The sequence below is a fragment of the Heterodontus francisci genome, unplaced genomic scaffold (genome assembly GCF_036365525.1).
Source record: "Heterodontus francisci isolate sHetFra1 unplaced genomic scaffold, sHetFra1.hap1 HAP1_SCAFFOLD_791, whole genome shotgun sequence".
NCBI classification, from domain to species: domain Eukaryota; kingdom Metazoa; phylum Chordata; class Chondrichthyes; order Heterodontiformes; family Heterodontidae; genus Heterodontus; species Heterodontus francisci.
In genome coordinates this window covers 390,094-414,527 of record NW_027140416.1, presented here as the reverse complement: position 1 = coordinate 414,527, position 24,434 = coordinate 390,094, and the positions used below count along the sequence as shown (strand labels likewise).

The 24,434-nt window shown below is 52.6% G+C and overlaps 1 protein-coding gene across 1 annotated transcript in view; it reads left to right on the top strand.

Moving 5' to 3' along the window:
• The first annotated feature begins 6,174 nt into the window (after positions 1-6,174).
• Positions 6,175-24,434, top strand: part of LOC137359647 (solute carrier family 25 member 44-like) — a 142,067-nt gene continuing 123,807 nt past the window's right edge. Inside the window, exons 1-2 of the mRNA XM_068025453.1 lie at positions 6,175-6,235; positions 17,958-18,624. Coding sequence (XP_067881554.1) covers positions 17,994-18,624 — 631 coding nt within the window. The 5' untranslated portion in view covers positions 6,175-6,235; positions 17,958-17,993. The remainder of the gene's footprint in view (positions 6,236-17,957; positions 18,625-24,434) is intronic.

The window sequence follows — 24,434 nt, the reverse complement described above, 5'->3', positions numbered from 1 at the left end:
GACTGGTTTACAATAACAGGATGGACTGTGTTACAATAACAGGTTGGACTGTGTTACAATAACAGGATAGACTGTGTTACAATAACAGGATGGACTGGGTTACAATAACAGGATAGACTGGGTTACAGTAACGGGATGGACTGGGTTACAATAACAGGATGGACTGTGTTACAATAACAGGATAGACTGTGTTACAATAACAGGATGGACTGTGTTACAATAACAGGTTGGACTGTGTTACAATAACAGGATAGACTGTGTTACAATAACAGGATGGACTGGGTTACAATAACAGGATAGACTGGGTTACAGTAACGGGATGGACTGCGTTACAGGAACAGGATGGACTGGGTTACAATAACAGGATAGACTGGGTTACAATAACAGGATGGACTGTGTTACAGTAACGGGATGGACTGGGTTACAATAACAGGATGGACTGGGTTACAATAACAGGATGGACTGGGTTACAATAACAGGATGGACTGTGTTACAATAACAGGTTAGACTGTGTTACAATAACAGGATAGACTGTGTTACAATAACAGGATGGACTGTGTTACAATAACAGGATAGACTGTGTTACAATAACAGGATGGACTGGGTTACAGTAACAGGATAGACTGGGTTACAGTAACGGGATGGACTGGGTTACAGGAGCAGGATGGACTGGGTTACAATAACAGGATAGACTGGGTTACAGTAACAGGATAGACTGTGTTACAATAACAGGATAGACTGTGTTACAATAACAGGATAGACTGGGGTACAGTAACAGGATAGACTGGGTTACAGGAACAGGATAGACTGTGTTACAATAACAGGATAGACTGTGTTACAATAACAGGATAGACTGGGTCACAGGAACAGGATGGACTGGGTTACAGTAACAGGATAGACTGTGTTACAATAACAGGATGGACTGGGTTACAGTAACAGGATAGACTGTGTTACAATAACAGGATAGACTGTGTTTCAATAACAGGATGGACTGGGTTACAATAACAGGATAGACTGGGTTACAATAACGGGATAGACTGTGTTACAATAACAGGATAGACTGGGTTACAGTAACGGGATGGACTGGGTTACAATAACGGGATAGACTGTGTTACAATAACGGGATAGATTGTGTTACAGTAACGGGATAGACTGGGTTACAGAAACAGGATAGACTGGGGTACAGTAACAGGATAGACTGGGTTACAATAACAGGATAGACTGGGTTACAGTAACGGGATGGACTGGGTTACAATAACAGGATAGACTGGGTTACAGTAACCGGATAGACTGGGTTACAGTAACAGGATAGACTGTGTTACAATAACAGGATAGACTGTGTTACAATAACAGGATAGACTGGGTTACAATAACAGGATAGACTGGGTTACAGTAACGGGATGGACTGGGTTACAATAACAGGATAGACTGTGTTACAGTAACGGGATGGACTGGGTTACAATAACAGGATAGACTGGGTTACAATAACAGGATAGACTGGGGTACAGTAACGGGATAGACTGTGTTACAGTAACGGGATAGACTGGGTTACAGTAACAGGATAGACTGGGTTACAATAACAGGATAGACTGGGTTACAGTAACGGGATGGACTGGGTTACAGGAACAGGATAGACTGTGTTACAATAACAGGATAGACTGGGTTACAATAACAGGATAGACTGGGTTACAGTAACGGGATGGACTGGGTTACAGTAACAGGATAGACTGTGTTACAATAACAGGATAGACTGGGTTACAATAACAGGATAGACTGGTTTACAGTAACGGGATGGACTGGGTTACAGTAACGGGATGGACTGGGTTCCAATAACAGGGGATGGACTGCGTTACAGTAACAGGATAGACTATGTTACAGTAACAGGGGATGAAATGTTTTACAACACCCTTCAGTGCACATATCTCCCACTCTGACCCTCCCCCTTGCAATCCCACCACAGCCCAATGGCACTGCCCTGGTTGGTCACTGCCGTCCTTGTCTGATGTAAAGGTCGAAACATTTGTGGCACCCACCTTCCCGCTGGTGTCTGTTTGTCAGAGTCTGAACATCTCTCGAAGCTCTCTGCCAACCAGGGCTCTGTCGGGAAATGCTTGACAGAGTGAACTGAGAAAGCTCCTGTGAGGACCTTGCACTGAGAGTAGACAGTGTGAAATTTCTACACTCCCAGGACCTGGACCAGGCCACGGGGAAACCTACCGGAGGTGTTCAATTCAAATCTTGCTTTCATTCGGTGCCCTGTTTGTCAAGTACATACGCTGTTACACGCTGTGCTAATGATGTTGACAGGTCTGCTTTTGCCAGATCCCCTTTGGCTAGTGGGGTACCCACATACAGCCAAATGCACCTTCATTAATACTGGGACCCCCTACATTCTATTTATACTATTCTTACTTGACACCCGACCCAACCTATCTCGTCCCGGATGGTGATAATCCACCCCCCGCTGAATCTCTACACACTTTCAGCACATATAGGAAGCTTGTGCCCAATGTCATCAACCTCGCTCGCCAAACTTAACCTTAAATGTGTACCTGTTACACATCTCACCCTGGAGACCATTGTGTCAAAGCCTCGCTCTGTTTGATTATCCCCCCCGACACATCCTTTCATGCCACTTTGTAAACCATCTGCTCACTTGGCACTTGATTGAACGCAAATGACCTCCCGCCGTCTGCTCCCGACCCCCGACCCCCACAAGTGATGTTCATTCTGATCCAACCGATCGGTTTATCTTCATCAGCTTAGCTTCAGCACTGTCGCACTCCCAGCTCAGGGTCAGTGGGTTCCAGCTCCACTGCAGAGAGTGGATCTCAACCATCAGGGCAGACACACCCAGTGCTGCTCGTGCTGCACTGTCGGAGCTGATGCCTTGCTCTCAGATGAAACAAACATGCCATCAGAGCTGCCATGTCTCAGGTGTGTGAGCGCATGGCTTCCTCCATCGAGAGAGGTCGGAGACCCTCATGGAGAGCCAGATCCCATAGATGTTCCATGACCTGCGCACGTCATCGCCTTGGCCACGGGTTCAACGCAGCGGTGGCAAGGTGAGAGAAGGACGAGGCGCCTGGAGACCTCTTCCACACCTCGCCCTTCTCTGGTCAAGTGAGCCTTGAAAGGGAGGGGAAGAGGCTGCTACCTCCACAGCTTCCCCTCAGGGTTCCACTCCGAGTGTGGACCGTGGCTCCTCAGCCCCTCCGCCCGTGAGCCCGGCCCCCGGCGGCTGCGACGCCCGAGGAGAGTCCTGCACCAGTGCAGAAAACCCTCAAGACAGCCGGGGAACCCCCCAGCCCAGGTATCACACTGCGTAGGAGTACTCGAAAATGGATGAAGAAAACCACCCAGAGACGCTTGGGGCTCATGGATGTCGGATATAAGTTGTGCATTCACCGGATCGATTCAGGCAGCGGGATCTCACCCTCGGCTGCCCGATGGTCGCTCGGGTGGAGCGGTGGCAAGTGGTGCACTTCTCCTCTGCTGCAGTGCGAGGTTCCTCACAGGCGTCAGTAGCCCTTGTCCATGAGAATTCATCTCCGAAGGTGAGCGGGAGGCCTGAAAGTCTGTCGGACTGTCGGGGTACGTGGGCATCATGGCTGCTTCCCGGGAAGTGGGCACACACCTGCAGGAAACACCTCCGGTGGTCACAGAATGGTCATTGAATGGAAGCTCTTCCTGTTGTTGAAGGCGACTGGCTGGTCCGTGGGAGCCTTGATGGCCACGTGCGTGCAGTCAATAACACCATGCAACTTGGGGAATCCAGCGATGGCTCTGCATCCGATGGCCCTCTCGGCCTGACTGTCAGGGTCAGTCCAGTCACGCACATAGTCGACAGCCTTCTTGAACAGGGCATTGGTCACCTCCTTGTTGCAGTGGGAGGGTGCCACCTGGGAGACCCCACACACATCCCCGGTGGACCCCTGGAAAGATCCATCTGCGGAGAGGTTCAGTGCCACTGGCATAGGGTGAATCCCAGATCCCTGAGTTTGCAAATTGTCCTGCAGCCGGGCGCAGAAGTCGGGTGACGTCCTCCCTGTCGAGCCTAACCTTCCCTGACAACGGCGCTCATACATTTGGAGGTACAAACCCACACTGAACCCTTTCAGAGCCCCCCGAGACCCCTTGCATTGCAGCCGAGACCCCAAACCGCGCTGCTATAGGAATGTTACGGCACAGAAGGAGGCCATTCAGCCCATCATGTCCGGGTCGGCCGATAAAACGAGCCGCCCAATCCAATCCCACCTTCCAGCACCTGGTCCACAGCCTTGCCAGTTACAGCACTTCAGGTGCAGGATGACGGGTTCTGCCTCCACCACTGATCCTGTCAGTGAATTCCAGACTCCCACCGCCCTCTGGGTGAAAAAGTTTTTCCTCATGTCCCCTCTAATCCTTCCACCAATCACCTTAAATCTGTTCCCCCTGGTAATTGACCTCTCCGCCAGGGGAAACAGGTCCTTCCTGTCTACTCTATCTAGGCCCCTCATAATTTAGTACACCTCTATTAAGTCACCCCTCAGCCTCCTCCGTTCTAAGGAAAACAACCCTAGCCTATCCAATCTTTCCTCGTAGCTGCAACTTTCAATCCCTGGCAACATTCTTGTTCATCGCCTCTATACTCTCCAGAGCAATTCTGTCCTTCCTGTAATGTGGTGACCAGAACTGTACACAATACTCCAGCTGTGGCCTAACCAGCATTTTATACAGTTCCAGCATTACATCCCTGCTTTTGTATTTTATACCTCGGCCAATAAAGGAAAGCATTCCATATGCTTTCTTCACCACTCTATCTACCTGTCCTGCCACCTTCAGGGACCTGTGGACATGTACTCCAATGTCTCTCACTTCTTCTACCCCTCTCAATACCCTCCTGTTTATTGTGTATTCCCTCACTTTATTTGCGCTCCCCAAATGCATTACCTCACCCTTCTCCGGATTGAATTCCATTTGCTACCTTTCCGCCCACTCAACCAAACCATTGATATCATTCTGGAATCTACAGCTATCCTCTTCACGATCAACTACACAGCCAATTCTTCTGTCATCAGCAAATTTCCCAATCAAGCCTCCCACATTTATGTCCAAATCATCAATATATACCACAAACGGCAAGGGACCCAACACCGAGCCCTGTGGAACGGGTGTGCAGCCCCCGAAACCCCGTGCAGAGCCCCAAGACCCCAGACTCCTTCCCGAGCCCACAGCAACACCGTCCGACAATGGCCTCTGAACCCCACTTTTCCCCGGTGCAGCAATGTTCAGGACTGCCTCCCTATTGCGGTATCGAAGTGTCTCGCCTCGGTGACGCCGAAATCGACAGCCAGTCACGAAATCGAGAACAATTAGATTTAAACGCATTTTATTTTTTTTTTAAAAAGCCGCTGAGCAATTTAAAACAGCTTCCTGGCGCGTCGGGGCCTCAGTGCCGCCTTGGTGCTTTCCCGCTGCTGACAAAATCCGTAACCGACGTCACGGTGGGCGGAGGGCTCGATACGATTCTCTGTCCCCAACCGCACCCCACCGCCCCCCCCCCCCCTCCGGCCAACATGCCAGCACACCAGTCTCAGACAGCTGTATCAGATTCCGCCCGCTGTGTGCAAACTGGCAGCCGTGTTACAGCGACAAGGCTGCAAATGCCTTTCCATGAGGACTTGAAAGGTGCTATATAAATGCAATGTTTTTCTCTATTGCTGACTGGGGATGCCCAAGCCTCGACATGCAGACACAACCGGGCAAATACAGCGACTGGCAAACAGTCACTGCGATGCAAAGAGAGCAAGCAGTGCCATGGGGGAAGCGGGACAGAGCAAAGAGGACACATGTGGTTTTTGTTAGACAGCATGAGGGGGGAAATAGAGGGAGTAATGAGGGAGAGTCTGGGGGTTGGATGAGTTGTAATGCACCAGTCAAGTGGGAGTCCAGCCCATTGATCAAACCCCCAGCCCTGCTCAGTTGCCCCCTTTGGACTGGGGTTTGGGGTCAAGAGGTGGAAAGGGGGGGAGCTTGACAATGACAACTCCAAATCTTCATCTCCTCCTCCCTCCCTCTGCAATTCTCCCCAACGTCCGAGCGCTTCCGCTTCCGCATACGCAAGGGGGCGGGGCCGCCTGAGAGGCTAATCATTGGCGGCGCCAGGCAAAAGCGCTGCTGATTGGAGGAGGAGGATGTCGGCCAAAATCACCTGACTTCCCGAAGAATCCGCACGCCCGGAGCAGGGGGACAGGTCTGTCAGTGTATAACACTGTGGTACAGTACTGGTGGGGGACATGTCTGTCAGTGTATAACACTGGGGTACAGTACTGGTGGGGACAGGTCTGTCAGTGTATAACACTGTGGTACAGTACTGGTGGGGGACATGTCTGTCAGTGTATAACACTGGGGTACAGTACTGGTGGGGGACATGTCTGTCAGTGTATAACACTGGGGTACAGTACTGGTGGGGGACATGTCTGTCAGTGTATAACACTGGGGTACAGTACTGGTGGGGGACATGTCTGTCAGTGTATAACACTGGGGTACAGTACTGGTGGGGGACATGTCTGTCAGTGTATAACACTGGGGTACAGTACTGGTGGGGGACATGTCTGTCAGTGTATAACACTGGGGTACAGTACTGGTGGGGGACATGTCTGTCAGTGTATAACACTGGGGTACAGTACTGGTGGGGACAGGTCTGTCAGAGTATAACACTGGGGTACAGTACTGGTGGGGACAGGTCTGTCAGTGTATAACACTGGGGTACAGTACTGGTGGGGGACATGTCTGTCAGTGTATAACACTGGGGTACAGTACTGGTGGGGACAGGTCTGTCAGTGTATAACACTGTGGTACAGTCCTGGTGGGGACAGGTCTGTCAGTGTATAACACTGTGGTACAGTACTGGTGGGGACAGGTCTGTCAGTGTATAACACTGGGGTACAGTACTGGTGGGGACAGGTCTGTCAGTGTATAACACTGGGGTACAGTACTGGTGGGGACAGGTCTGTCAGTATATAACACTGGGGTACAGTACTGGTGGGGACCGGTCTGTCAATGTATAACACTGGGGTACAGTACTGGTGGGGACAGGTCTGTCAGTGTATAACACTGGGGTACAGTACTGGTGGGGACAGGTCTGTCAGTGTATAACACTGGGGTACAGTACTGGTGGGGACAGGTCTGTCAGTATATAACACTGGGGTACAGTACTGGTGGGGACAGGTCTGTCAGTGTATAACACTGGGGTACAGTACTGGTGGGGACAGGTCTGTCAGTGTATAACACTGGGGTACAGTACTGGTGGGGACAGGTCTGTCAGTGTATAACACTGGGGTACAGTACTAGTGGGGACAGGTCTGTCAGTGTATAACACTGGGGTACAGTACTGGTGGGGACAGGTCTGTCAGTATATAACACTGGGGTACAGTACTGGTGGGGACCGGTCTGTCAATGTATAACACTGGGGTACAGTACTGGTGGGGACAGGTCTGTCAGTATATAACACTGGGGTACAGTACTGGTGGGGACAGGTCTGTCAGTGTATAACACTGGGGTACAGTACTGGTGGGGACAGGTCTGTCAGTGTATAACACTGGGGTACAGTACTGGTGGGGACAGGTCTGTCAGTGTATAACACTGGGGTACAGTACTGGTGGGGACAGGTCTGTCAGTGTATAACACTGGGGTACAGTACTGGTGGGGACAGGTCTGTCAGTGTATAACACTGGGGTACAGTACTGGTGGGGACAGGTCTGTCAGTGTATAACACTGGGGTACAGTACTGGTGGGGACAGGTCTGTCAGTGTATAACACTGTGGTACAGTCCTGGTGGGGACAGGTCTGTCAGTGTATAACACTGGGGTACAGTACTGGTGGGGACAGGTCTGTCAGTGTATAACACTGGGGTACAGTACTGGTGGGGACAGGTCTGTCAGTGTATAACACTGGGGTACAGTACTGGTGGGGACAGGTCTGTCAGTATATAACACTGGGGTACAGTACTGGTGGGGACCGGTCTGTCAATGTATAACACTGGGGTACAGTACTGGTGGGGACAGGTCTGTCAGTATATAACACTGGGGTACAGTACTGGTGGGGACAGGTCTGTCAGTATATAACACTGGGGTACAGTACTGGTGGGGACAGGTCTGTCAGTATATAACACTGTGGTACAGTACTGGTGGGGACAGGTCTGTCAGTATATAACACTGGGGTACAGTACTGGTGGGGACAGGTCGGTCGCTGTATAGCACTGGGGTGCAGTACTGGTGGGGACAGGTCTGTCAGTGTATAACACTGGGGTACAGTACTGGTGGGGACAGGTCTGTCACTGTATAACACTGGTACAGTACTGGTGGGGACAGGTCTGTCACTGTATAACACTGGGGTACAGTACTGGTGGGGACAGGTCTGTCAGTGTATAACACTGGGGTACAGTCCTGGTGGGGTCAGGACTGTCAGTATATATCACTGGGGTACAGTACTGGTGGGGTCAGGTCTGTCACTGTATAACACTGGGGTACAGTACTGGTGGGAACAGGTCTGTCAGTATATAACACTGGGGTACAGTACTGGTGGGGGACAGGTCTGTCACTGTATAACACTGGGGTACAGTACTGGTGGGGACGGGTCTGTCAGTATATAACACTGGGGTACAGTACTGCTGGGGACAGGTCTGTCACTGTATAACACTGGGGTACAGTACTGGTGGGGACAGGTCTGTCAGTATATAACACTGGGGTACAGTACTGGTGGGGACAGGTCTGTCAGTGTATAACACTGGGGTACAGTACTGGTGGGGACAGGTCTGTCAGTGTATAACACTGGGGTACAGTACTGGTGGGGACAGGTCTGTCAGTATATAACACTGGGGTACAGTACTGGTGGGGACAGGTCTGTCAGTATATAACACTGGGGTACAGTACTGGTGGGGACAGGTCTGTCAGTATATAACACTGTGGTACAGTACTGGTGGGGACAGGTCTGTCAGTATATAACACTGGGGTACAGTACTGGTGGGGACAGGTCGGTCGCTGTATAGCACTGGGGTGCAGTACTGGTGGGGACAGGTCTGTCAGTGTATAACACTGGGGTACAGTACTGGTGGGGACAGGTCTGTCACTGTATAACACTGGTACAGTACTGGTGGGGACAGGTCTGTCACTGTATAACACTGGGGTACAGTACTGGTGGGGACAGGTCTGTCAGTGTATAACACTGGGGTACAGTCCTGGTGGGGTCAGGACTGTCAGTATATATCACTGGGGTACAGTACTGGTGAGGACAGGTCTGTCACTGTATAACACTGGGGTACAGTACTGGTGGGAACAGGTCTGTCAGTATATAACACTGGGGTACAGTACTGGTGGGGGACAGGTCTGTCACTGTATAACACTGGGGTACAGTACTGGTGGGGACGGGTCTGTCAGTATATAACACTGGGGTACAGTACTGCTGGGGACAGGTCTGTCACTGTATAACACTGGGGTACAGTACTGGTGGGGACAGGTCTGTCAGTATATAACACTGGGGTACAGTACTGGTGGGGACAGGTCTGTCAGTATATAACACTGGGGTACAGTACTGGTGGGGACAGGTCTGTCAGTATATAACACTGGGGTACAGTACTGGTGGGGACAGGTCTGTCAGTATATAACACTGTGGTACAGTACTGGTGGGGACAGGTCTGTCAGTATATAACACTGGGGTACAGTACTGGTGGGGACAGGTCGGTCGCTGTATAGCACTGGGGTGCAGTACTGGTGGGGACAGGTCTGTCAGTGTATAACACTGGGGTACAGTACTGGTGGGGACAGGTCTGTCGCTGTATTGCACTGGGGTGCAGTACTGGTGGGGACAGGTCTGTCAGTGTATAACACTGGGGTACAGTACTGGTGGGGACAGGTCTGTCACTGTATAACACTGGGGTACAGCTCTGGTGGGGACCGGTCTGTCACTGTATAACACTGGGGTACAGTACTGGTGAGGACAGGTCTGTCTGTGTATAACACTGGGGTACAGTACTGGTGGGTACAGGTCTGTCACTGTATAACACTGGGGTACAGTACTGGTGGGGACAGGTCTGTCACTGTATAACACTGGGGTACAGTACTGGTGGGAACTGGTCTGTCACTGTATAACACTGGGGTACAGTACTGGTGGGGACAGGTCTGTCATCGTATAACACTGGGGTACAGTACTGGTGGGGACAGGTCTGTCATCGTATAACACTGGGGTACAGTACTGGTGGGGACAGGTCTGTCAGTGTATAACACTGGGGTACAGTACTGGTGGGTACAGGTCTGTCACTGTATAACACTGGGGTACAGTACTGGTGGGTACAGGTCTGTCACTGTATAACACTGGGGTACAGTACTGGTGGGGACAGGTCTGTCACTGTATAACACTGGTACAGTACTGGTGGGGACAGGTCTGTCAGTGTATAACACTGGGGTACAGTACTGGTGGGGACAGGTCTGTCATCGTATAACACTGGGGTACAGAACTGGTGGGGACAGGTCTGTCATCGTACAACACTGGGGTACAGTACTGGTGGGGACAGGTCTGTCACTGTATAACACTGGGGTGCAGAACTGGTGGGGACAGGTCTGTCAGTGTATAACACTGGGGTACAGTACTGGTGGGGACAGGTCTGTCAGTGTATAACACTGGGGTACAGTACTGGTGGGGACAGGTCTGTCACTGTATAACACTGGTACAGTACTGGTGGGGACAGGTCTGACAGTGTATAACACTGGGGTACAGTACTGGTGGGTACAGGTCTGTCACTGTATAACACTGGGGTACAGTACTGGTGGGGTCAGGTCTGTCAGCATATAACACTGGGGTACAGTACTGGTGGAGACAGGTCTGTCAGCGTATAACACTGGGGTACAGTACTGGTGGAGACAGGTCTGTCAGCGTATAACACTGGGGTACAGTACTGGTGGAAACTGGTCTGTCACTGTGTAACACTGGGGTACAGTACTGGTGGGGTCAGGTCTGTCACTGTATAACACTGGGGTACAGTACTGGTGGGGACAGGTCTGTCAGTGTATAACACTGGGGTACAGTACTGGTGGGGTCAGGTCTGTCAGTATATAACACTGGGGGTCAGGTCTGTCAGTATATAACACTGGGGTACAGTACTGGTGGGGACAGGTCTGTCAGTGTATAACACAGTGGTACAGTACTGGTCCGGTCAGGTCTGTCAGTATATAACACTGGGGTACAGTACTGGTGGGGTCAGGTCTGTCAGTGTATAACACTGGGGTACAGTACTGATGGGGACAGGTCTGTCAGTGTATAACACTGGGGTACAGTACTGGTGGGGTCAGGTCTGTCAGTATATAACACTGGGGTACAGTACTGGTGGGGTCAGGTCTGTCAGTGTATAACACTGGGGTACAGTACTGGTGGGGTCAGGTCTGTCAGTGTATAACACTGGGGTACAGTACTGGTGGGGTCAGGTGTGTCAGTGTATAACACTGGGGTACAGTACTGGTGGGGTCAGCTCTGTCAGTATATAACACTGGGGTACAGTACTGGTGGGGTCAGGTCTGTCAGTGTATAACACTGGGGTACAGTACTGGTGGGGACAGGTCTGTCAGTGTATAACACTGGGGTACATTACTTGTGGGGTCAGGTCTGTCAGTATATAACACTGGGGTACAGTACTGGTGGGGCCAGGTCTGTCAGTGTATAACACTGGGGTACAGTACTGGTGGGGTCAGGTCTGTCAGTGTATAACACTGGGGTACAGTACTGGTGGGGTCAGGTCTGTCAGTGTATAACACTGGGGTACAGTACTGGTGGGGACAGGTCTGTCAGTGTATAACACTGGGGTACAGTACTGGTGGGGTCAGGTCTGTCAGTATATAACACTGGGGTACAGTACTGGAGGGGTCAGGTCTGTCAGTGTATAACACTGGGGTACAGTACTGGTGGGGTCAGGTCTGTCAGTGTATAACACTGGGGTACAGTACTGGTGGGGTCAGGTCTGTCAGTATATAACACTGGGGTACAGTACTGGTGGGGTCAGGTCTGTCAGTGTATAACACTGGGGTACAGTACTGGTGGGGACAGGTCTGTCATCGTACAACACTGGGGTACAGTACTGGTGGGGACAGGTCTGTCATCGTATAACACTGGGGTACAGTACTGGTGGGTACAGGTCTGTCACTGTATAACACTGGGGTACAGTACTGGTGGGTACAGGTCTGTCACTGTATAACACTGGGGTACAGTACTGGTGGGGACAGGTCTGTCACTGTATAACACTGGTACAGTACTGGTGGGGACAGGTCTGTCAGTGTATAACACTGGGGTACAGTACTGGTGGGGGCAGGTCTGTCATCGAATAACACTGGGGTACAGTACTGGTGGGGACAGGTCTGTCATCGTATAACACTGGGGTACAGTACTGGTGGGGACAGGTCTGTCACTGTATAACACTGGGGTACAGTACTGGTGGGGACAGGTCTGTCAGTGTATAACACTGGGGTACAGTACTGGTGGGGACAGGTCTGTCACTGTATAACACTGGTACAGTACTGGTGGGGACAGGTCTGTCAGTGGATAACACTGGGGTACAGTACTGGTGGGTACAGGTCTGTCACTGTATAACACTGGGGTACAGTACTGGTGGGGTCAGGTCTGTCAGTATATAACACTGGGGTACAGTACTGGTGGAGACAGGTCTGTCAGCGTATAACACTGGGGTACAGTACTGGTGGGTGCAGGTCTGTCACTGTATAACACTGGGGTACAGTACTGGTGGGGACAGGTCTGTCAGTGTATAACACTGGGGTACAGTACTGGTGGGTACAGGTCTGTCACTGTATAACACTGGGGTACAGTACTGGTGGGGTCAGGTCTGTCAGTATATAACACTAGGGTACAGTACTGGTGGAGACAGGTCTGTCAGCGTATAACACTGGGGTACAGTACTGGTGGAGACAGGTCTGTCAGCGTATAGCACTGGGGTACAGTACTGGTGGAGACAGGTCTGTCACTGTGTAACACTGGGGTACAGTACTGGTGGAGACCGGTCTGTCACTGTATAACACTGGGGTACAGTACTGGTGGGGACAGGTCTGTCACTGTGTTACACTGGGGTAGAGTACTGGTGGGGACAGGTCTGTCAGTGTATAACACTGGGGTACAGTACTGGTGGGGACAGGTCTGTCAGTGTTTAACACTGGGGTACAGTACTGGTGGGGACAGGTCTGTCACTGTATAACACTGGGGTACAGCACTGGTGGGAACCGGTCTGTCACTGTATAACACTGGGGTACAGTACTGGTGAGGACAGGTCTGTCTGTGTATAACACTGGGGTACAGTACTGGTGGGGACGGGTCTGTCAGTGTATAACACTGGGGTACAGTACTGGTGGGGTCAGGTCTGTCAGTGTATAACACTGGGGTACAGTACTGGTGGGGTCAGGTCTGTCAGTGTATAACACTGGGGTACAGTACTGGTGGGGACAGGTCTGTCAGTGTATAACACTGGGGTACAGTACTGGTGGGGTCAGGTCTGTCAGTATATAACACTGGGGTACAGTACTGGTGGGGACAGGTCTGTCACTGTATAACACTGGTACAGTACTGGTGGGGACAGGTCTGTCAGTGTATAACACTGGGGTACAGTACTGGTGGGGACAGGTCTGTCATCGTATAACACTGGGGTACAGTACTGGTGGGGACAGGTCTGTCATCGTACAACACTGGGGTACAGTACTGGTGGGGACAGGTCTGTCACTGTATAACACTGGGGTGCAGAACTGGTGGGGACAGGTCTGTCAGTGTATAACACTGGGGTACAGTACTGGTGGGGACAGGTCTGTCAGTGTATAACACTGGGGTACAGTACTGGTGGGGACAGGTCTGTCACTGTATAACACTGGTACAGTACTGGTGGGGACAGGTCTGTCAGTGTATAACACTGGGGTACAGTACTGGTGGGTACAGGTCTGTCACTGTATAACACTGGGGTACAGTACTGGTGGGGTCAGGTCTGTCAGTATATAACACTGGGGTACAGTACTGGTGGAGACAGGTCTGTCAGCGTATAACACTGGGGTACAGTACTGGTGGGTACAGATCTGTCACTGTATAACACTGGGGTACAGTACTGGTGGGGACAGGTCTGTCACTGTATAACACTGGGGTACAGTACTGGTGGGTACAGGTCTGTCACTGTATAACACTGGGGTACAGTACTGGTGGGGTCAGGTCTGTCAGCATATAACACTGGGGTACAGTACTGGTGGAGACAGGTCTGTCAGCGTATAACACTGGGGTACAGTACTGGTGGAGACAGGTCTGTCAGCGTATAACACTGGGGTACAGTACTGGTGGAGACAGGTCTGTCACTGTGTAACACTGGGGTACAGTACTGGTGGGGTCAGGTCTGTCACTGTATAACACTGGGGTACAGTACTGGTGGGGACAGGTCTGTCAGTGTATAACACTGGGGTACAGTACTGGTGGGGTCAGGTCTGTCACTGTATAACACTGGGGTACAGTACTGGTGGGTACAGGTCTGTCACTGTATAACACTGGGGTACAGTACTGGTGGGGTCAGGTCTGTCAGCATATAACACTGGGGTACAGTACTGGTGGAGACAGGTCTGTCAGCGTATAACACTGGGGTACAGTACTGGTGGGGTCAGGTCTGTCAGCGTATAACACTGGGGTACAGTACTGGTGGGGTCAGGTCTGTCACTGTATAACACTGGGGTACAGTACTGGTGGGGACAGGTCTGTCAGTGTATAACACTGGGGTACAGTACTGGTGGGGTCAGGTCTGTCAGTATGTAACACTGGGGTACAGTACTGGTGGGGTCAGGTCTGTCAGTATATAACACTGGGGTACAGTACTGGTGGGGACAGGTCTGTCAGTGTATAACACTGGGGTACAGTACTGGTGGGGACAGGTCTGTCAGTGTATAACACTGGGGTACAGTACTGGTGGGGTCAGGTCTGTCAGTATATAACACTGGGGTACAGTACTGGTGGGGACAGGTCTGTCAGTGTATAACACTGGGGTACAGTACTGGTGGGGACAGGTCTGTCAGTGTATAACACTGGGGTACAGTACTGGTGGGGACAGGTCTGTCAGTGTATAACACTGGGGTACAGTACTGGTGGGGTCAGGTCTGTCAGTATATAACACTGGGGTACAGTACTGGTGGGGACAGGTCTGTCAGTGTATAACACTGGGGTACAGTACTGGTGGGGACAGGTCTGTCAGTGTATAACACTGGGGTACAGTACTGGTGGGGACAGGTCTGTCAGTGTCTAACACTGGGGTACAGTACTGGTGGGGACAGGTCTGTCAGTGTATAACACTGGGGTACAGTACTGGTGGAGACAGGTCTGTCAGCGTATAGCACTGGGGTACAGTACTGGTGGGGACAGGTCTGTCACTGTATAACACTGGTACAGTACTGGTGGGGACAGGTCTGTCAGTGTATAACACTGGGGTACAGTACTGGTGGGTACAGGTCTGTCACTGTATAACACTGGGGTACCGTACTGGTGGGGTCAGGTCTGTCAGTATATAACACTGGGGTACAGTACTGGTGGAGACAGGTCTGTCAGCGTATAACATTGGGGTACAGTACTGGTGGGTGCAGGTCTGTCACTGTATAACACTGGGGTACAGTACTGGTGGGGACAGGTCTGTCACTGTATAACACTGGGGTACAGTACTGGTGGGTACAGGTCTGTCACTGTATAACACTGGGGTACAGTACTGGTGGGGTCAGGTCTGTCAGTATATAACACTGGGGTACAGTACTGGTGGAGACAGGTCTGTCAGCGTATAACACTGGGGTACAGTACTGGTGGAGACAGGTCTGTCAGCGTATAGCACTGGGGTACAGTACTGGTGGAGACAGGTCTGTCACTGTGTAACACTGGGGTACAGTACTGGTGGAGACCGGTCTGTCACTGTATAACACTGGGGTACAGTACTGGTGGGGACAGGTCTGTCACTGTGTTACACTGGGGTAGAGTACTGGTGGGGACAGGTCTGTCAGTGTATAACACTGGGGTACAGTACTGGTGGGGACAGGTCTGTCAGTGTTTAACACTGGGGTACAGTACTGGTGGGGACAGGTCTGTCACTGTATAACACTGGGGTACAGCACTGGTGGGGACCGGTCTGTCACTGTATAACACTGGGGTACAGTACTGGTGAGGACAGGTCTGTCTGTGTATAACACTGGGGTACAGTACTGGTGGGGTCAGGTCTGTCAGTGTATAACACTGGGGTACAGTACTGGTGGGGTCAGGTCTGTCAGTATATAACACTGGGGTACTGTACTGGTGGGGTCAGGTCTGTCAGTGTATAACACTGGGGTACAGTACTGGTGGGGACAGGTCTGTCATCGTACAACACTGGGGTACAGTACTGGTGGGGACAGGTCTGTCATCGTATAACACTGGGGTACAGTACTGGTGGGTGCAGGTCTGTCACTGTATAACACTGGGGTACAGTACTGGTGGGTACAGGTCTGTCACTGTATAACACTGGGGTACAGTACTGGTGGGGACAGGTCTGTCACTGTATAACACTGGTACAGTACTGGTGGGGACAGGTCTGTCAGTGTTCACACTGGGGTACAGTACTGGTGGGGGCAGGTCTGTCATCGAATAACATTGGGGTACAGTACTGGTGGGGACAGGTCTGTCATCGTATAACACTGGGGTACTGTACTGGTGGGGACAGGTCTGTCATCGTATAACACTGGGGTACAGTACTGGTGGGTACAGGTCTGTCACTGTATAACACTGGGGTACAGTACTGGTGGGTACAGGTCTGTCACTGTATAACACTGGGGTACAGTACTGGTGGGGACAGGTCTGTCACTGTATAACACTGGTACAGTACTGGTGGGGAGAGGTCTGTCAGTGTATAACACTGGGGTACAGTACTGGTGGGGGCAGGTCTGTCATCGAATAACACTGGGGTACAGTACTGGTGGGGACAGGTCTGTCATCGTATAACACTGGGGTACAGTACTGGTGGGGACAGGTCTGTCACTGTATAACACTGGGGTACAGTACTGGTGGGGACAGGTCTGTCAGTGTATAACACTGGGGTACAGTACTGGTGGGGACAGGTCTGTCAGTGTATAACACTGGGGTACAGTACTGGTGGGGACAGGTCTGTCAGTGTATAACACTGGGGTACAGTACTGGTGGGGACAGGTCTGTCAGTGTATAACACTGGGGTACAGTACTGGTGGGACAGGTCTGTCAGTGTATAACACTGGGGTACAGTACTGGTGGGGACAGGTCTGTCAGTGTATAACACTGGGGTACAGTACTGGTGGGACAGGTCTGTCAGTGTATAACACTGGGGTACAGTACTGGTGGGGACAGGTCTGTCACTGTATAACACTGGGGTACAGTACTGGTGGGGACAGGTCTGTCAGTGTATAACACTGGGGTACAGTACTGGTGGGGACAGGTCTGTCAGTGTATAACACTGGGGTACAGTACTGGTGGGGACAGGTCTGTCACTGTATAACACTGGGGTACAGTACTGGTGGGGACAGGTCTGTCACTGTATAACACTGGGGTACAGTACTGGTGGGGACAGGTCTGTCAGTGTATAACACTGGGGTACAGTACTGGTGGGGACAGGTCTGTCAGTGTATAACACTGGGGTACAGTACTGGTGGGGACAGGTCTGTCACTGTATAACACTGGGGTACAGTACTGGTGGGGACAGGTCTGTCACTGTATAACACTGAGGTACAGTACAGGTGGGACAGGTCTGTCACTGTATAACACTGGGGTACAGTACTGGTGGGGAGTGGTCGTCCTCTGAAGTGATGAGTTGGTTACTCCCTGAGGGTCTCGGCATGCCCTGTCATGAGTCCGGCTGCAACTGGACTGCCCGTGGATGGCTGCGGACAAAGAGAGTTGAGAGATTTATGTTTCGGTTTGTCCAGGTCCCCTTTCCGAGGGCGAGCAGTCCCGTGGTACTCATGGAGGACAAGAGGAAGATTCGGATCATCGAGTGGGAGGACCTGGACAAACGCAAGTTTTATATGTTTGGCGTGTTTATGACAATGGCCATTCGGGTGAGTGTCTACCCTTTCACCTTGATCCGCACCCGACTGCAGGTCCAGAAGGGCAAGAGTTTGTACAGCGGCACCTTTGATGCCTTCGCCAAGATCCTGCGGGCGGAGGGCATATCCGGGCTGTACCGTGGGTTCCTGGTCAACACCTTCACCCTGATCTCCGGGCAGTGCTACGTCACCACCTACGAGCTGACCCGCAAGTACGTGGCCCAGTACAGCAACAGCAACACGGTGAAGTCGCTGATCGCTGGCAGCTCGGCCTCCCTGGTGGCGCAGAGCATAACCGTGCCCATCGATATTGTCTCGCAGCACCTCATGGTGCAGGGCCAAGACATGGGCCGCTTCAAGGAGCCTCCCGGCGGGGCAGCCTCTGGCCCGGCCAGGCGGCGTCTGCTGATGGGACAGACCAAGGACGTGATGGTGCAGATCTTCCGACTGGACGGCCTGCGAGGGTTTTACCGAGGTTACACTGCGTCCCTCATGACCTACATCCCAAACAGCGCGCTGTGGTGGCCATTTTATCACCTCTACACAGGTGGGTGCAACTCCCTGCGGCCGGGCAAGGCTGCCCACTCCAGATCAGTTACAAGGAGGGCATCTACTTGTAGACAGCAGCATCTCCGCCACTGAGGGTCGTGTGTGTGGTCACGCAGAGATAGCAGAAGTTCGATCGCTGAGGCCTCTGGTAATGAGAGTGGCTGTGTCTCACCAAGGGAGCTCCAACCGAGTGCAACAATGCCCTTGAACATTGGAGATGAGGGTCTGGGTTCATCTTGTATAGACTTCCCTGGAGGAGAAAACAGCTGTGTTCACATCAGAAAACATCCCAACAGCCTCACTACCGCAGAGAGGGATCCCAGAGTGACACAACCCGACACCCTCCCTACTGGGGAGAGGGATCCCAGAGTGACACAACCCAACACCCTCCCTACTGGGGAGAGGGATCCCAGAGTGACACAACCCAACACCCTCCCTACTGGGGAGAGGGATCCCAGAGTGACACAACCCAACACCCTCCCTACTGGGGAGAGGGATCCCAGAGTAAAACAACCCAACATCCTCCCTACTGGGGAGAGGGATCCCAGTGTCACACAACCCAAAACCCTCACTACCGCGGAGAGGGATCCCAGAGTGACACAACCCAACACCCTCCCTACTGGGGAGAGGGATCCCAGAGTGACACAACCCAACACCCTCCCTACTGGGGAGAGGGATCCCAGAGTGACACAACCCAACACCCTCCCTACTGGGGAGAGGGATCCCAGAGTAAAACAACCCAACATCCTCCCTACTGGGGAGAGGGATCCCAGTGTCACACAACCCAAAACCCTCACTACCGCGGAGAGGGATCCCAGTGTCACACATCTATACAGCCTCACGACCGCAGAGAGGGATCCCAGAGTGACACAACCCGACACCCTCACTACCACGGAGAGGGATCCCAGAGTGACACAACCCAAAACCCTCACTACCGCGGAGAGGGATCCCAGAGTGACACAACCCTACATCCTCACTACCTGGGAGAGGGATCACAGAATGACACAACCCGACACCCTCACTACCGCGGAGAGGGATCCCAGAGTGACACAACCCGACACCCTCACTACCACGGAGAGGGATCCCAGAGTAACACAACCCAACACCCTCCCTACTGGGGAGAGGGATCCCAGAGTAACACAACCCGACACCCTCCCTACTGGGGAGAGGGATCCCAGTGTCACACATCTATACAGCCTCACGACCGCAGAGAGGGATCCCAGAGTGACACAACCCGACACCCTCACTACCACGGAGAGGGATCCCAGTGTCACACATCTATACAGCCTCACGACCGCAGAGAGGGATCCCAGAGTGACACAACCCGACACCCTCACTACCACGGAGAGGGATCCCAGAGTAACACATCCCAACACCCTCACTACTGGGGAGAGGGATCCCAGAGTAACACAACCCAACACCCTCCCTACTGGGGAGAGGGATCCCAGAGTAACACATCCCAACACCCTCACTACTGGCGAGAGGGATCCCAGAGTAACACAACCCAACACCCTCCCTACTGGGGAGAGGGATCCCAGAGTAACACATCCCAACACCCTCAGTGGAGGGGAGAGGGATCCCAGAGTAACACATCCCAACACCCTCCCTACTGGGGAGAGGGATCCCAGAGTAACACAACCCAACATCCTCCCTACTGGGGAGAGGGATCCCAGAGTAAAACAACCCAACATCCTCCCTCCTGGGGAGAGAGAACCCAGAGTAAAACAACCCAACATCCTCCCTACTGGGGAGAGGGATCCCAGAGTAAAACAACCCAACATCCTCCCTACTGGGGAGAGGGATCCCAGAGTAACACAACCCAACATCCTCCCGACTGGGGAGAGGGATCCCAGAGTAAAACAACCCAACATCCTCCCTACTGGGGAGAGGGATCCCAGAGTAACACAACCCAACATCCTCCCTACTGGGGAGAGGGATCCCAGAGTAACACAACCCAACATCCTCCCTACTGGGGAGAGGGATCCCAGAGTGATACATCCCAACACCCTCCCTACTGGGGAGAGGGATCCCAGAGTAAAACAACCCAACATCCTCCCTACTGGGGAGAGGGATCCCTTGGAACACAACCCTACACCCTCACTACTGGGGAGAGGGATCTCAGAGTAACACAACCCAAAACCCTAAGTACCGGGGAGAGGGATCTCAGAGTAACACAACCCAACACCCTCACTACTGAGGAGAGGGATCACAGAGTAACACAACCCAACACCCTCACTACCGGGGAGAGGGATCTCAGAGTAACACAACCCAACACCCTCACTACCGGGGAGAGGGATCACAGATTAACACAACCCAACACCCTCACTACCGGGGGGAGGGATCACAGAGTAACACAACCCAACACCCTCACTACTGAGGAGAGGGATCACAGAGTAACACAACCCAACACCCTCACTACCGGGGAGAGGGATCACAGAGTAACACAACCCAACACCCTCACTACCGGGGAGAGGGATCTCAGAGTAACACAACCCAACACCCTCACTACTGAGGAGAGGGATCACAGAGTAACACAACCCAACACCCTCACTACCGGGGAGAGGGATCACAGAGTAACACAACCCAACACCCTCACTACTGAGGAGAGGGATCACAGAGTAACACAACCCAACACCCTCACTACCGGGGAGAGGGATCACAGAGTAACACAACCCAACACCCTCACTACTGAGGAGAGGGATCACAGAGTAACACAACCCAACACCCTCACTACTGAGGAGAGGGATCACAGAGTAACACAACCCAACACCCTCACTACCGGGGAGAGGGATCTCAGAGTAACACAACCCAACACCCTCACTACCGGGGAGAGGGATCTCAGAGTAACACAACCCAACACCCTCACTACCGGGGAGAGGGATCACAGAGTAACACAACCCAACACCCTCACTACCGGGGAGAGGGATCACAGAGTAACACAACCCAACACCCTCACTACTGAGGAGAGGGATCCCAGAGTAACACAACCCAACACCCTCACTACCGGGGAGAGGGATCTCAGAGTAACACAACCCAACACCCTCACTACTGAGGAGAGGGATCACAGAGTAACACAACCCAACACCCTCACTACCGGGGAGAGGGATCACAGAGTAACACAACCCAACACCCTCACTACCGGGGAGAGGGATCTCAGAGTAACACAACCCAACACCCTCACTACTGGGGAGAGGGATCCCAGAGTAACACAACCCAACACCCTCCCTACTGGGGAGAGGGATCCCAGAGTAACACAACCCAACACCCTCACTACTGAGGAGAGGGATCACAGAGTAACACAACCCAACACCCTCACTACCGGGGAGAGGGATCACAGAGTAACACAACCCAACACCCTCACTACCGGGGAGAGGGATCTCAGAGTAACACAACCCAACACCCTCACTACTGGGGAGAGGGATCCCAGAGTAACACAACCCAACACCCTCCCTACTGGGGAGAGGGATCCCAGAGTAACACATCCCAACACCCTCCCTACTGGGGAGAGGGATCCCAGAGTAACACATCCCAACACCCTCCCGACTGGGGAGAGGGATCCCAGAGTAACACATCCCAACACCCTCCCTACTGGGGAGAGGGATCCCAGAGTAAATCAACCCAACATCCTCCCTACTGGGGAGAGGGATCCCAGAGTAACACATCCCAACACCCTCAGTATAGGGGAGAGGGATCCCAGAGTAACACATCCCAACACCCTCCCTACTGGGGAGAGGGATCCCAGAGTAACACATCCCAACACCCTCAGTATAGGGGAGAGGGATCCCAGAGTAACACATCCCAACACCCTCCCTACTGGGGAGAGGGATCCCAGAGTAACACAACCCAACATCCTCCCTACTGGGGAGAGGGATCCCAGAGTAAAACAACCCAACATCCTCCCTCCTGGGGAGAGGGATCCCAGAGTAAAACAACCCAACATCCTCCCTACTGGGGAGAGGGATCCCAGAGTAAAACAACCCAACATCCTCCCTACTGGGGAGAGGGATCCCAGAGTAACACAACCCAACATCCTCCCTACTGGGGAGAGGGATCCCAGAGTAAAACAACCCAACATCCTCCCTACTGGGGAGAGGGATCCCAGAGTAACACAACCCAACATCCTCCCTACTGGGGAGAGGGATCCCAGAGTAACACAACCCAACATCCTCCCTACTGGGGAGAGGGATCCCAGAGTGATACATCCCAACACCCTCCCTACTGGGGAGAGGGATCCCAGAGTAAAACAACCCAACATCCTCCCTACTGGGGAGAGGGATCCCTTGTAACACAACCCTACACCCTCACTACTGGGGAGAGGGATCTCAGAGTAACACAACCCAAAACCCTAAGTACCGGGGAGAGGGATCTCAGAGTAACACAACCCAACACCCTCACTACTGAGGAGAGGGATCACAGAGCAACACAACCCAACACCCTCACTACCGGGGAGAGGGATCTCAGAGTAACACAACCCAACACCCTCACTACCGGGGAGAGGGATCACAGATTAACACAACCCAACACCCTCACTACCGGGGAGAGGGATCACAGAGTAACACAACCCAACACCCTCACTACTGAGGAGAGGGATCACAGAGTAACACAACCCAACACCCTCACTACTGAGGAGAGGGATCACAGAGTAACACAACCCAACACCCTCACTACCGGGGAGAGGGATCACAGAGTAACACAACCCAACACCCTCACTACTGGGGAGAGGGATCACAGAGTAACACAACCCAACACCCTCACTACTGAGGAGAGGGATCACAGAGTAACACAACCCAACACCCTCCCTACTGGGGAGAGGGATCCCAGATTAACACAACCCAACACCCTCACTACCGGGGAGAGGGATCACAGAGTAACACAACCCAACACCCTCACTACTGAGGAGAGGGATCACAGAGTAACACAACCCAACACCCTCACTACCGGGGAGAGGGATCACAGAGTAACACAACCCAACACCCTCACTACTGGGGAGAGGGATCCCAGAGTAACACAACCCAACACCCTCCCTACTGGGGAGAGGGATCCCAGAGTAACACATCCCAACACCCTCACTACTGGCGAGAGGGATCCCAGAGTAACACAACCCAACACCCTCCCTACTGGGGAGAGGGATCCCAGAGTAACACAACCCAACACCCTCAGTATAGGGGAGAGGGATCCCAGAGTAACACATCCCAACACCCTCACTACTGGCGAGAGGGATCCCAGAGTAACACAACCCAACACCCTCCCTACTGGGGAGAGGGATCCCAGAGTAACACATCCCAACACCCTCACTACTGGCGAGAGGCGTCCCAGAGTAACACAACCCAACACCCTCCCTACTGGGGAGAGGGATCCCAGAGTAACACAACCCAACACCCTCAGTATAGGGGAGAGGGATCCCAGAGTAACACATCCCAACACCCTCCCGACTGGGGAGAGGGATCCCAGAGTAACACATCCCAACACCCTCCCTACTGGGGAGAGGGATCCCAGAGTAAATCAACCCAACATCCTCCCTACTGGGGAGAGGGATCCCAGAGTAACACATCCCAACACCCTCAGTATAGGGGAGAGGGATCCCAGAGTAACACATCCCAACACCCTCCCTACTGGGGAGAGGGATCACAGAGTAACACAACCCAACACCCTCACTACCGGGGAGAGGGATCACAGAGTAACACAACCCAACACCCTCACTACCGGGGAGAGGGATCTCAGAGTAAAACAACCCAACACCCTCACTACTGGGGAGAGGGATCCCAGAGTAACACAACCCAACACCCTCCCTACTGGGGAGAGGGATCC